General features: G+C 40.3%; 1 protein-coding gene across 1 annotated transcript in view; it reads left to right on the forward strand.

Annotated features, from left to right (window-relative positions):
• SKAP2 (src kinase associated phosphoprotein 2) overlaps nucleotides 1-15,200 on the forward strand; it is a 149,950-nt gene extending 134,750 nt beyond the window's left edge. The window contains exons 12-13 of the mRNA XM_006088771.3: nucleotides 12,356-12,457; nucleotides 12,811-15,200. Of these exons, the coding sequence (XP_006088833.1) occupies nucleotides 12,356-12,448 (93 nt within the window). The 3' untranslated portion in view covers nucleotides 12,449-12,457; nucleotides 12,811-15,200. The remainder of the gene's footprint in view (nucleotides 1-12,355; nucleotides 12,458-12,810) is intronic.
• Nucleotides 15,201-15,680: the final 480 nt, after the last annotated feature.

Here is a 15,680-nt window from a genome sequence, read left to right on the forward strand (position 1 = left end):
AATTTAAGAGCAATGCTTTTCTACTCAGACGGGTTTAGGTAATTCTTTTTTTAAGTTTAACATAATTGTATTTGTAAACATAATAGCAAAGTACATTGCATGAACTCATCTTTATATATGAAAAATCATGTCTGTGCCTCTTTAAGATACTGGGTTATTCAAAATCTTTCTGTCCTTCGATCTAAAAGTTTCTTTTTGTGATTATACTTCTGATGACATGAGTGAGCCCACTTAATCTTCACATTTTAACTTTCCCTACTGTTATGTGGGGGTTAAAAAATACCCCCTTCAGTCTCCTTTATGAGGCGATTTAAAAACAGATGACACATGGAAACTATAAGTATGAAAATGTTGTATAATACATAAGTCTGGGAATTTAATGTGGTTTCTTGATTAGAGAAATATTTTGGACTTTTCAGAAAGATGCTATGATTGTTAGATACAGAAGAGAATTTTAACATTTGTTGGCTGGTGCATAAAACCATAGCAGAGAGTCATAGAACGATTGAGCGAGGGATCTTAGGGATCGTCTGTTTGTGGTTTTTACAGGTAAGGGACTTGGGTCAAGAGAGTGCCAGAGCCTGTACTTCACAAGGCATCTTGACTTCCAGACCAGGGCTCTCTGCTGTTTTCATCTTGTGCTTGTATCTTCCTTCCTTCTTCCATCCCTCTCTCTTTTTTCCTCCTCCCTCCCTCTCTCTCCCCCTTCTTTTCATCCTTGTGTTTAATTTGAAACCATCATAAAGTACCTATAATGGGCCAGGTCCCATTCTAAGCACCAGGAATGCAAAAGAAATACGATATGACCACATATTGGGGGAAATATTTGGTGAGTAAATACATATAGCCAACTGTGATAATTGCTGGTTGAGGTGCCCAAAGCTAAGAGTTATATTTTATTTCTCAGTCCTCTGCTCATTAGTGTGAGATTTTTTAATATATATTTTTGAAAGACACTTTCAGTTCTGGGAAGCTCTAGATGGCCATATCACAACTCTCGCCTTCAGCCTATTATTAAGCACTTGATTTATTAAGCACTTGATTGCCTGAGTTAAGACAACATTTTTTTTACTTAATTACTTAATATAGGAACCAAACTGATTAGTTTCAGTTCTTTTTAAAAAATGTATATTTTTATTGATTTCAGAGAGGAAAGGAGAGGGAGAGAGAGATAGAAACATCAATGATGAGAGAGAATCATTGATTGGCTGCCTCCTGCATGCCCCACACTGGCGATCGAGCTCGCAACCTGGTCATGTGTCCTGACTGAGAATCGAAACGTGACCTCCTGGTTCATAGGTCACCACTCAACCACTGAGCCACACCAGCCAGGCTAGTTTCAGTTCTTGACAAACTTCCTTGGCATCATTCCTCAAATTTACTTAGCTCACAGCTTCTTTCACCTAATTTAGCTGCAATTGTGTATAAAATTAAAAGGTTGATTAGCTTTCACTTGGAATCTCATATTAGAGGAGCAAATGGCAGATGCCCATTATATTCCTACTAGAGGCCCAATGCACGAAATTCGTGCAAGAGTAGGCCTTCCTTCCCCCGGCTGCCGGCACCAGCTTCCCTCTGGCACCTGGGACCCAGGCTTCCCTTGCAGCGTCGGCTTCGTCCGGAAGGATGTCCAGTCTAATTAGCATATTACACTTTTATTATTATAGATGGTAAAATGTGAAACTCATGAAGCCCAGGTGGGTCTGTTCTTAAAGTCGTCTCTCTGAACCAGGTTGTCTTTGTTGCTGAAAGCCTCGGAGTACCAGCCTCCAGGAGGGGCTGTGAAGCAGGCAGCATCTCCATGGGCAGGTCTCAGTCCTCCCATTGCCTTCGAAACAATTTCCTGTTAATATGAAATTAAAAAGATAATCATATATGTGTGCTACACTTCTAGGACTCCCGGGGAGGTAATTCCAGTGCTCCCAAAACTGTTTTGTGGAGATTGCAATTTTATCTGTGAAGCCTGATCATAGAGCCCAGGTTAGTGGTGGTCCGGCATAGGGGCTATTACACACATCACCACCATCGGCTGAGTGGCTGTCCATATTTACCCAGCTGTGCACCTAGTGGAATCTACCAGAGGTATCTCAGTGAGGGTGAGAATAAAGACACTTAGCTCTCCCTCTAAGGAATTTGGACTAATTCTGGGCCCTTGATGGGTGTTCCGGCAGTTGGTTGTCTGGTTGCTTTAAGGGTGAGTATATGTTTGTGAAGAATGACTCTTTCACTTTGCTTTGGGCAAGTTCAGATTGGAATCTCTGGAGACTAAATTTTTATTTGGTTTGGCCTTCTAGTTTTTATAAAAAACTTGGCAAACATAGACCATAAGTGAATATCATAAGTTCACTTAATATATGAATGATGACAGCAATTTAAATTCTTGGCATTACTGTAAATTCAGAACTCAAGGCCCTTAGTAGGAGAGAGTGAAAAATTGCTCAAAGGGGTTTGTTTCTAGATCAAAGTAGAGCTGATCACATATATATTGATAGATTTTTAAAAATTAGAATTAGTATAGAAATCACTAGCATTGTTATATGCCTAGAAATTTGTTTAGTCTTTCTCAGAGTTATATTTAGATGTCCTGATGATGGAATGCAATGTTACTGTTTTTAATCTATTTGTTACACCATCTAGTGGCCCAGAATGAGTGGTGCAGGTAATTGCAGCTAATGTGCACAATCAAAATGATGTCATAAATCCAACTTTAAATCCAGCCATGGGCTATTACTTTCGTATCTCATGTCAATAAAATATTAGCATTAATCATGAAATTTTTTCATCATTCTGAATTAAATGTAAAAATTGTATACATAAGGAAGAATACATTTTAAAGAGTCTAACACAATATTTATGGAGACATAGAAAATGTATACTTTATAAAGAAATTAAAGCCACAGCTTTTCTAATAACACCCTTTAAAAGATTTTAAAGATACATAACTTGCTTTTAATAATTAACTGATGTATAATTTGCAACATTTAATTATCTCTGTTTGCCTTGCCTTCTGGAAGGTTGTAAGTTCTGAAAATACTTTTGTAAAAAAGGCAACACAAGATAGTTTAAGAAAAATGTATTCTTTCCATATAAATAAACATTTAAATGAATCATGAAACAAAATGGCACACATTATAATAAAGAGTGTTTTAATTTTGTAAGTGTAGTGACAGAAAAAGATCTAACTGGTTTGCGATTAGGCTGTCTTCATTGAAATTCACTACAGAGATGTGGTTTCATTTTTAAATGCAGCCTTCTTCTGTCTTTGCAAGGAAGCCGTGATGGGTGTCAGCTGTGCTCCGTCAGCCTGGGGCTGATTTATTTCTTTGGGGCCTCTTCTGAGAGTTGTACACATCTTAGCCTTTCTTTTTAAATTTTTGGTGAAAATCAAATGCTGCAGTAAAGGAAGGAGAGTAGGCAGATACCCCGTTCTCCCCCTTTGCCTTTTTAACATTTTCCAATAGCAGCTGTCACATGATCCCTGGCTGCGCTAGCTCCTCCTTCCAAGAGTCCCGCATTTTCTTAGTTTTAACCTTTGAACCTCGCTAATAATAAATCTAAATACTGCTTGCCTAAAAAAGCGAGCCGGTCATAGCATTTTGCGTACAGTTCTTTTCATAAGGGTTGCTGCTGGGTTTTTTTATGTGTTAAAATAAATACTTTATATATTTCAATAGTTCAGTGGAGATTTAGAAATCCCCCAACCCCCAAATAGAGCACTTTTTCTGGGGTGAATAAAACTGGGATTTGTCATTTTAATGACAACTGCCTTGTTAGTGAATGAACTCTGAAACAAGGCCTGGTTTCAGATTCATTTGATAGGGGGGAAAAATCATTTTTGAGTAGAAAATCTTTTAATTTTTTAAAGGAATTGGGTTGTTTAAAATCATGCTAAATTCTCTTACCAGTTTGCACTTCAATTGTATTACCACCTTCAACATGGACATCTTCTCATCCTTAATAGTATTTCCCTAGAACTGTGTTTGTGAAATTTTATGATTTTAATAGCAGGATCCAGGGTAGATAGCTATAGGCATGTTTGTGGCCCTGCATACCTCTCTGGTATGCTATTCTACTTGCTGTTCTGGATTTTACATCCTCCCTTAGTTTATCTTTCAATCTGTGCTCATCGGTAAATTGCTAACCACATTCCTATTCTTACTTTTAAAGCAATAAATTAGTTTTAGAGACCTAATGACAGGAGAGCTACGCTTCAGCAGGAAGGAGGCATGAACTTCATCTGGCATTAGCAGGAAAGCACGAGAGTCAGGAATCCTGGGATATTTTATCTAGTCGAGGGCATGTGACTTGAGCTTTACAGCTTTTTGAAAAATGTTTTATGAAGTCAGAGACAGGAAATGTAGGGTTGACACTGTTCACTAATGAACAGTAAAAGAGCTTCTAAAATTTTTGTTGTCATTATTATTTTTTAGTGTGCCTTGGTCGGAATTCCAAGCATTGATGCTTTTCCCATTTGTTTGTGACTTTTTCCAAGGGCTGGCGAATTGGGATCGTTTGCTTCTCATTGTGAAAATGTCAAGATTCAGTCACTTAGAGCTTTTCTTGGCTCCAAACCTACCAGGAAAGTAAAATAAAAGGAGAGTCTTGCTGAGCTCTCCTGGCAGAGGGCGACACCGGGTTACTTTTCAGCTTCGTTTTTCCTGTGTGACCATCTGACCCACTGGCCACAAATAGCATAGCCACCAGCTGGGGGGTAACCAGGACACCTCCATGTAGGACACAGCGCTGGCCGCAGGCTGCTCCCCAGCAGGCCGTCCCACCTTGTAGCCTTTCGGAGGGAGAAGGAGAACAGAGAGTCATGGTACTTGTAGCTGCCATTGTTGGGGTGTGGTGGCATCTAGTTCCTGTGCTGCCAATAGGGAGGTTGCCGTCTGGAGCCCAGTGAGGCAGGGGCCATGCAGACCTGCTGGTTCACACCCACCTCTGCCGAGGAGAGATGTGCAGTCTGTGGAGACAGCACCAGGCCAGTCAGATGGCCTGGTTCCCTCCTGGGACCCCTTTTATCCCCTGGCAAACAGCATGCGCGAGTGCTTCCCTCTTTTCTCTTGCGTACAGCGGAGGGCCTGGTCCAGGACCGTGCTGACAGGTGAAGGGGGACGGTGTGCCGGAAGGCAGCTGGCAGGCTGAGCCCCTGCAGTGGCTGAGAGGTGGAGGAGAAACCAGAGGTGGCGTCAGAGAGGCCGGGAGCTGCTGGTTGCAGGGCCTACTAGTATGTGATTGAATTCTACAAGGAAGGAGCAAGCGTTTGCCACAAGCAAAACAACAAAAACACCTAAAAAAAAAACAAAAAAAAAAAACACCACACTCTGCTGATCATTTTTTAAAAATCCTAAATTTAAAAATCCATAATCGCTTATGCCCTCCACCGCCCCCCCGCAAAAAAAATTAGGAACCCCCTCCATGTATTCATGGCACATTGTTACTCGAGATGTCTCCCTGCTCATTCCTTTAAGGTCAGATTCCCTTCGGCCGAGCAGGACAGAGAGCTCCCATGACAATCAGACTGCCTCAGATTGCTCTCCAAAATACTCTATTTTTTGTTGCCCTGGTTTTTGCTACAGCAATTAATAGGGAGGGAGAGGGAAGAAATGGATCAAAATAGGGCCAGAGACATGGATACATGGAGAGGAGGTGGTGGGGGGATGGGAAGAGATTAACCAAAGAACTTATATGCATATATGCATCTTCCATGGACACAGACAATAGTGTGATGTGATGAAGGCCTGGGGTGAGGCAGGGGTTGGGTGGAGGGGGGCAAAGGAGGGAAGTGGCTACTTAAAAAAATACTACAGCATCTATAATACTGTCAACAATACAAATTTTAAAAAGAAAAAGTATCTGTTGCATACCTACAATATGCTGCTCTAGGCATGCAATATGCTTTCGCTTGTCTGATTCCTAAGCTAACCCCGTGAAGTATGTGGTGCAATTGGGCAGATGAGGAAACCGATGCTCAGTAGGGTCACTATGCAAATTGCCTGAGGATACCAGCTAGCAAGCAGTTTCTCCTGGAATCAGCGCAGATCTGGCCCTAAAGCCTTTCTCTGTCTGCTTCACACCTACGTGGGCCATGGCTCCATCTCTCTCAGCTCTGAATTTGAAGTAGACAGTGTGTCCTAAGTTTTTGTATCTCCAATACCAACATATGGCAGATAGATGTTTAATATGTTATGAAAATGCAGTTAAAATAATACTGAACTTATTAAAAAGAATTAGAATCAGGGAATTAGCAGAACCTTAGTGCTAGCCCTTCACTGTAGAGGTGAGGAAATCTCGAGGCTCAAGATAATGGGGGGTGGGGCGGGGGGAGGATAAAGAAAAAAGGACGACTCCTGTGTAGACCTTAAGACACAATGGAGTTTGTGCATTTGAGCTTCCAACTCCGCCCTGAGCTTCTTGGAAACCAAACTAAAAAAGGGAGAGACGGGGAACTAATAACTTCTCTTAATCATAAAGGACAGATCTAGGTTTTTCCCCAGTACTGGCTACTTAAAAAAATTATCATGAATTTCTAGAATGTTCACTGATTATCTGACCTCAACCACTTTATATAATAAGTAAAACAGTGGCAGGTAATGCCCTCAACACAAAAATTTTGTAGTAAATATAACAACAGATTTCACTCTATGAGGTCCAAATATATAATAATTGGACTTACTGATTTACATCAAATATGTAACTGGATTATTGTGGGGTCTCAAGGAGTGAGGTATACAGAACAAAAAATCATCCTGAAAGGACTTGGGCATTGCCCAAGGTCACATACCTAGTTAGTAAGAGCTGGGTTGTCCGAGAAAATAGCCACAGGAATGGGAAGGAGCTGAACACCCAGTCGATTGTCCCTTTCACCTGCCACACGGTTTCCCCATTGCAGGGCTCTGTCTTGACCTCCTCGGTACTTACAGTAAGTTCAACTGAACTCATTTCTCCAAAGAACTGGCATTTGCTCCCAGTTCTGCAGGAGACAGATATATGTATTTCTGCTGGTGGCATGTAAGCTCTTTAGACAAGGTATTATTTATAGTGCATGTCTGTTTTTATGCCAATATCATGCTGTTTTGATTACTATGGTCTTGTATTATAGTTTGATATCAGGTAGCATGATCCCTCCAACTTTGTTCTTTCTCAGGATTGCTGTGGCTATTCAGGTTCTTTTGATATTTCATATAAATTTTTGGAACATTTAGTCTAGTTCTGTGAAATGTGTCCTTGGTATCTTGACAGGAATTGGACTGAATCTATAGCTTGCTTTGAGTAGTATAGATATTTTAGTGATTTCTTCCTATCCATGAACACAGTATATGCTTCCACTTATTTGTATTGCCTTCAGTTTTTTTCTTCAGTGTCTTATAATTTTCTGAGTACAGGTCTTTTACATCCTTGGTTAAATTTATTTCTAGGTGAGTTGGTAGTTTGTTTTTTATGCAGTTGCAAAGGGGATTGTTTTCTTAGTTTCCCTTTCTGGTAGTTCATTATTGGTGATTAAAAATGCAACTGTTTTCTGGATTTTTATTTTGTATTCTGCTACTTTACTGAATTCCTTTATCAGTTCTAGTAGTTTTTGGTGGATTCTTTAGTATTCTCTATATACAGTATCATGTCATCTACAAATAATGATGGTTTTACTTCTTTCTAGTTTGGATGCCTTTTATTTCTTCTTCTTGTCTGATTGCTGTGGCTAGGACTTCCAGAACTATTTTGAATAGAGTGGTAAAAGTGCACATCCCTGTCTGGTTCCCGATCTTAAGGATAACGCTTTTAGTTTTCGCCAGTTGAGTCTGATTTTGGCTTTGGGTTTGTGACATATGGCTTTTCTTATGCTGATGTATAGTCCCTCTATTCCCACTTTGCCAAGAGTTTTTACCATAAATAGGTGCTGGATTTTATTGAATCCCTTTTCGGCATCTATTGATATGGTAAGTGGTGATGAAAGGAGACTTCACTTGATGATTCATAGGTACTGTCAGCAAAGAAAGATCAAATCAGGCTCAGTAGAAGGTGGCCTTGGTACTCAGTGTATTTCACCAACCAACACACGACTGATAACTGCCCCCAGGCTCACCCACCCCTTCCATGCCAGCCGTCACCACGCTTGCTCAGGCCTCCTCACCTCACCTGGATTGTTGCAGCATCAGTTCTGCCTCTCTGTTCATCTCGGGAACTGCCTTTGTCAGCTTACTCTGCTGCTCAAGACCTTCCACTAGCTCCTCGGTGCACTGCCTGTGGCCTCCTCGCGTGGCTTCCCCCACCCTGCCAGCAGTCAGCGCGTGGGGAGATGGTGGAAGTTCTTGAAAGAGGTAACCTGAAGAAAGGTTCTCCGTGTTTTAAATCGTTATCTAATGTTCATACTATTACCGTGTGTATGAATAATTTGAGAAATGGAAAATATCACAGGGAATAGTTGGAAGAGAGATACATGTTTGAAGAACTGGCCTTTCGAACACCTGTAGCTTTCAAACAGATTGGTAACTAATTTCTGAAAGGAGTAGCACATCACAGCATCTTATTGGTGTTTCAGGTTTCTGTTAGGCACCATTCCTTTACCATATGGTTAGCCTAAAGTGGGTTAGCATACTTGAACAATGAGACTCATGGCGCTGCAAAGGGTTTAAGTAGTAAGTGTCGGGCCTCCGGTAAGTGTAAAATAACACATGCACAGACCGGGATTCAGTCAGTGAGTGAACACGGGCCTACGTCTACTATGGTGCTGGCTCAGGACCCCGTTTCACTCTATCAAAACTAGTGCCTTTTCCCTACCTTACTACTCAATCACTTTAATCTATTGCTGAATACCTATTAATCTAGGCCTAAAATTTTAACTACACAATAAAAGTAATGGAAGCGATTGTAATGGTGTGAAAATTGAAAACAGGAGTTAGATCACAACTATTTGGGGCGGCTTTACGATGATTCCCGCGGATGACTGGGCGTTGGGCTTTTTGCTTTGACTGCCACATCACATTTCGCCTCGAAGCCATCCATGTGGCAGATATTGAATTCCATTTGAGCGCTGTTTTCAGACAATCAGCATCCCTACACCTCTGGATCGCGAAGGCATTACTACAGGAAGAGAAAGAAGCTTTGTGTCAGTAATTACCTAACATTGTCAGAAGCTGACTGCAGGCCCCTTCCCAGTGATAACAGAATAACCGCATAATGTAGCTTTATAGCACATGATTAATAGAAAATAATTACACGTCCTACAAAGGGATGCAATATTTCTTATAAATTGACTAGAATGGTTTCCTGTAGATTAAAGGACTCTTCATTATTTTATCAGTCCTGCTGAAGTGCAGTCACTGGCCTACGCTAGCATTCAGTTGACGTTAAGAGCCGAGGAGGGTGAGGGATACCAGATGGCAGATCTTCTTGTACCTGAGCTCTCGTGAGCCATGAGATGACATGATGCTTCCTAACTTTTCAGAGATTCAGATGGCAGCCTGCTATGGTTCTGTCTCTTTATTTTTTGTTTATGAACAAGATCAGGCTTGAGAGTTGCTGTATTTTTTAATGACCCACCTGTGACTTTTAGAACAATCCTATCTATACTCAGTATGTGGACTGCAAGACGAGATTGTGTGGATTGTATTATTTTCCACTGTAAGTAATCTATCATTCAGAATCACATTTGTTTGGGGGAAGGCAGAGAAAGGCCGATTTCCTTCTTCAAAGGCAGCCTCGTATGATAGTGAATCTTCAGGCTGAAGTTGAGAATACTGTACTCCAAGAAGCATCTTCCTCCCCTTTTATCGGCTGCAAATGGTTTAATTGGGATTCATGTTGCTCAGGAGGCTCATACAGAGGATGGTAATGATAAAAGTAACAGCTTCTGTGTTTGCAGTCTTGTCGACGTGCTCTTGCGGCCGCGGTGTAAACCCATAAATTTGCCTACTAGATTTTTACCTCACTGTATTTTATCTTACCTCTTAATTCCACACAGGAGTATTATATGGAATCCTTTACAAATGCAAAGTAATAAACACTCTGGTTTTTTATTTATACCTTTTTCTGATTTAAACCTGTGATATTTTAGAGTACTTTTATGAGGTGTGTATTTCATATGGTTTTCAATCATTTTAAATTAATTAAGTGAAGCATTTAAGAGGATTTCAGTCTAGAACTTTATTTTTTTCCCCCCTGGAATGTTTCTTTTAAGAGACCTGTTTACAGCTGGCTAAGCTCCTCCCTGCTGTTTACTACCGTGTTTCCCACTTAATGAATCCTACCCGTTACTGTCAGGCAGAATGCTCTCACGTGTGAAGAATGCCATCGGTCCTTTGTTGAAGTGATTTGTTGGAAATCAATTTCTTAAATTTGGGTGTGAGTCAGCTTCTTGGGAACAATACTATATCTTTAACTGAGAGCACAGGTTATAACCACAGCAGAATATTATAGACTTTCTGGTTTGTAATTGGAATCTAAACATTGAGAGCCAGGTTGTGGGCTCTTCTCTAAAAGCAGGTTTGGGTCATAATATGCCTCTCACTGCATGTGTTCTGTGCCTGTCCTTTCGGGCCTTAATTTCTTCACTCCTTCCAATAATCAGTTGGAAAAACAGACCGGTGTTGGGTCAGAGCTCTCACACTTACGTTTACCCTATTAACCATCTATTTTGAGATTTTACAAGGTAAGACTTTGGCCTCTGAAAGGTTAAATACGTTTGTTTTGTTAAGCAGTAGGCTCTAATTGTACTCATTGCCTTAAAAATTGAAAAGGGCAGTTTTATTAGGTACCTATTAGGGTATAATGGTTGCTAATCTTAGCTTTCAGTAAGTTGGTATTTTCTTCTGGTAAATACAGCCTACATACATGATAGTCATCACCACTGAGTTCTGGGCATCAGACTCTGTCCGTTTCTTAGGCAGTTTTGTCCACTAAGTTCACACGATCAGAGAACTTTTAAACTTCAAATCATGAGCCAGATGTGCTCTCGTTAGAATCAGAAGCCTTTGTCCCCTCTCCTTCCACCCTGTTCTTTGAGTAAACCTCATTCTGGTACGTCACAGTTCAAAAAGCACATGTAGACTTAGCCCCATAATCTATCGATAGACTGCGTATCAGTACACACTTAAAGCTGCTGCATTTGTACTGAAGGACTGTGATTTTCCTTTCTGACGGTCAGTGGCATCCTAATCAGCACAGATGCTAAGTCTGTGCCTGGATTAACATTCCCTCCCACAAGCGACCCATTTATCTGGGACTCAGATGTTGGAAAATCATAGCCTATTGACTTACTTTGGGGATTGATTTTAAAAATTTATCTTTAGGAAAAATTAAATTTGGGTCCTCCAATGCTTTTGTAGAGTATTGCTTTGGAAAGATATTATTCTTGAAACTTGTAATTCATTTTACTTTGTTTTTCTCACGAAGCAGAAATAAGTTTGAGATAAAAGTACATTAGTCAACCTGGCAGACCTATGAGACTGGTTACAGAGTGCTCACGGTGCCTAAAGCAGTGGTGTGTCTGCCGTGGAGGCAAAGGGGAGGAGCGGAGGTGCAGGCCTATCTCACAGGACACGGTAAAGGCGAGGTGGCCCTTCACTCGCTCTCTTTTACAGCTGGGTTAGTATTTCGCCTTTATAACTTGGGATACTTTTATTTCCCATTAATCTTCTACTGTAAGGGAGAATCTAACACCATCTTTAAATTCCTTCTCCCCATCCTTTATCTATTGTAGTTTATGATCAATAAAAGACAACAGATGCCTTAGGGAAGCTTTCTTAAAGGAGCCCTTTTGTGAATGGTTTTATTAAGAATTGGGGGGACGCGTTATTAGTGTTTCCTTATTTTCTCTAATTTGTCTGTTTAAAATGTCTATGTGCTTATACAAGATTTTCTTAAGAAGAGGCATACCTCTATATTCTAATCATTTTTGGTCATAAGAGTTTAAATAGGAATTAAGTAATTTATTGTGAAAAATAAATTCTATCCTTGCTAGATGGTAAGCTTCTTGAAGGCAAAGGTAGTATCCAAAGGATCCTGGCTGTGACCCTGCAGCCCCTAGCAGAGAAGAGAGAGGGAAAGAGGGAAGGAGGGAGGGAAAGAAGGAGGGAGGGAATCAGGGAGGGAGGTTGATTCACTTGTTAGGTTCTTATAAGTGACTGTTTCTGTGTTCTACACCCAGTAATAAACAGGCTTTGTCTTATACTTTAATTTAAATCTTTGCCTAGCCGCATTTTTAAAGTGTCCAGGAACAAAAAAAGATGAAAATGTTTCAATTTGCAGCTCAAGCTCTTGTAACTTTATAAAAAGAAATAACATTTCTCAGAAGTTGCACACAAAGGACATTGTACTTCCACCAGCCTAAAGGTTAATATTGCATATTGTTTTCAATTAGGAATACAATAGATATGGCTGGTGGGTAGGAGAAATGAAGGGAGCCATTGGCTTGGTGCCGAAAGCCTACATAATGGAGATGTATGATATCTGAGAGTCCTGGGTAAGTACATTTTAATCCAATATTCTGTAATAGCTCATATGTTCTCTTGGTCTCTGCATTATGAGTCTTTGCCTTTTTCTGAGTCTTGGTAGTTTTCTGATAACATGGAGATTATGCTTCCAAATCATTTTCTTCTTTTTAAAAAGGAGTCTGGTTCAATTTTTAAAATAATTTTGTAGAATTTACTTTGGAAATAGATTATTAAGAGAAAGTCCCTGTGATAATCCAAACCTCCTCCTCTTTAGTAAAATACCACTTTTTATGGCCTTTCTGAGGAGCCCAGTTGACAGAAAGAAGGCTGAGTAAACATGCATTTTTCCTTGGCTAAAAAAATGTATTTTTTTCCTAAACAGGAAAGATCAACGTTTTGGTCGAAGAAAAAAATGATCATGAACTTTCCCCTCTGCCCGCAGCCGAGGAGGGGTCGGTCTCCTGCTACTCTGCAAAGGCTGTGGAATCAGACCCGCCGGGGAGGCAGAGCAGCAGCCCATAACCTTTCTTTGTTTTGTTGATCATCCTGCGTCTTCATTACTTTCTGCATTCATAGCATCCCTCTGATGTGAAACTAAATGAAGGATATTAATGCAAATTAGATACAAGCTGTACACTTAGACCTGTTGCTATTTTGCAAAGAAATAATTGTAGTTTTTACTTACTCATTTGATTGGTGTGAAGAATTCAGCACTATTTTATATGTTCCACGTAGTCACTGCTACTTCTGGTATGAGTTACAGCTTCTCTCAATATTGGCCAGCAGTTATTTTTGTAGACTATAATGTATAATTTCCATAGAAATTTAAACTGAAGATATCGTAGAAGTTTTTGGTAGATGCTTTAGTAAAGCCTTAAAGAATAAAGCATTATTAAAGCTTTATAGATTATTTATGTCAGTATTTATTTTCCACACAAAAGTAACATGTTTTCCCGAAAGAATTTTACAGTTGGCGAGTTTACTTTATGTTAAATCTCACCACAAGGAAGGAAACAGGATCGAATTGCGAATGGTAGTGTGCTGCCACCTTCTACAACATGCACCGACTGGAACGGTGGTTTGTGTGAAGTCCTGTATCAATAGCAGATACCCTGGTCAGATGATGGGCTGGCCAGCATCTTCTACCATCACTTTGTTTAAATTTAATAAAATAAAAAATTCATACGACCCACCGCCTATTCTCCACCACCGTAAGGGCATAAGGAATATCAGTGCTCCGAGGTGAGGAGTGGACCCAGCCCTCGCCTCCTGCCTGATCGCGGCTCGGGCAGGGAGCCCACCGCCGTGCATTGCTCAGGGCAGAGGAAGGAGCAGTGTGGGAACCACAGCAGCACATGCACCAGCAGGTATGTGGGGCAGCAGCAGCCTGACCGTGGAGTCCCACGCCCCGCTACCTGAGCAAGACTTGCAGAATTCTGTCACACCTGTTCATGTATATTTGAAACCAAAGGTATTTTAAATGCCTACAAGGTACTGGTCTACTCTTATATCGCAAGGTACTGCTGAACGGATGATTATTTGGATTAGCTATAATCTTCTCATATTGAATCACTGATTAGCACGTGCCTTTGTTGAACTTTTCGGATCTTTGCTTTATGAAGATAAAGGTTCTGACCATGCAAGCAAGCTGATAACATTTAAAAACCTCCATTATTTACATAAAACTGTTTACAGGCACTATTTCAGAGTGTATATCTACCATTATCGCCTTAACGCCACGATCATGTCACCTCAGATGTTAAAGAATATTAATTTTAGGGATTGCAAGTAAACTCCAGTTTATATAAATTAGACATTGTTGAGCTCAAGCTTTCAGATGTGAATTTGTGCACTTGTTAATATGGTCCTAATAGAGAGCATTGGGGTAGAGTGAAATCATCTTGGGAAAAGTAAGACAAGCGGAGGTGAGGCTACCGGGCTGGTTTTCGAAGCCCTAGAGGTTGAAAAGCAAAAGCAGTGGTGGGTTTCCACAAAACGTGGACTTGCTGGTGGCGTGGACACAGGTTTCCTGCTTCTGGCTTCAGGGAAGATTGTAGCCCTGGGCCAGTAGGTGGCAGCAGCTTTTCATTGCACACCCAGCCACTGAGAAGCCCTCCCCCACTTGGGCCCAAAGCCCCGCAGAATGCAGAGCGTGTAGAACCTCGCTGCCTCCTTTTACAGTTAATCCAGGAGAGGGAGTCCTTCGCCAACGGATGACCAGCGATTCCAAGCCAGACAGTCTCCCTTTGAACGTGGCGATCCAGAAATCTAGTGTGGCCTCTGCCTGAGCTCCTCTGGCCTTTGTTCTTTTTTAACTGGAATCCAGGTGGGAGATAGGAAAGAAAACCAAGATTTCAAACTGGAGTGACAGGAAAAGTAATCATTGCTTTCAGTTCATGACAACTTTATATTCATTTGGTGAAATCTTCTGTATACTACCAGGGAGAAAGTTTTCCTTACACCCTTGACAATATATCACACACTCTTCAAATCATAATAATATAATTAATGTGAATCTAAACAACATGGCTTGTTAGAAAATGTGCTAATTGCTATGTTCTCATTATGTTTGCTTAGCTTTTATTTGTTTTTCTATGAACAGTTAGAGAGCTATTTTTTTCCAAAGGTGATTGTAAGTCATATTTTATATAGCATTTTGCTTGATTATTTGCACTGTACTGAATTTGTACTCTATTGCCATTAGATCTTACAATAATGTTCCACTCTGCAAATTTTTAAGGTTCAAATAAAGTTTAATTGTTTGCAAACTGTTATGATGCTAATAATTCAACAGCCTGCTGTGTTACTAATGAAATTACTTTGTTATGATTAATTTGGAAAATAGTGTGTTGATTGTAGTAATTAAGCACAACAAGGTGAAGTAAATGATTCTAATGCCATCTGGCCTCCAAAGTGAATGAAGAAATGAAATAGGGCTGTCATCAGAATTTATTCAAAGAAGTAAGGATAATACAAATGACGTTCATTGCTATAAGGACGTACCCTTAACCACATCTCACTCCATTCTCTTTTTGCCGCTTGGTTGCCTATGACACTTCCTTTTATGAAAAAAAGAATCCTATTTAGCCTAGTAATTGTTATCAATACTTTATATTATTTTAAGTCAATTATTTTTACCTTGCACTCATTTAATTACAGGTAATTATGTAAAGTATTATAGGATCATAGGTAATCACTTCTCACCCATCTGTAGGTGAAATATAGGTATATGTGGGGAGGGGTTGCTACTGG

This window comes from Myotis lucifugus, unplaced genomic scaffold (genome assembly GCF_000147115.1).
Source record: "Myotis lucifugus unplaced genomic scaffold, Myoluc2.0 scaffold_52, whole genome shotgun sequence".
NCBI lineage: Eukaryota > Metazoa > Chordata > Mammalia > Chiroptera > Vespertilionidae > Myotis > Myotis lucifugus.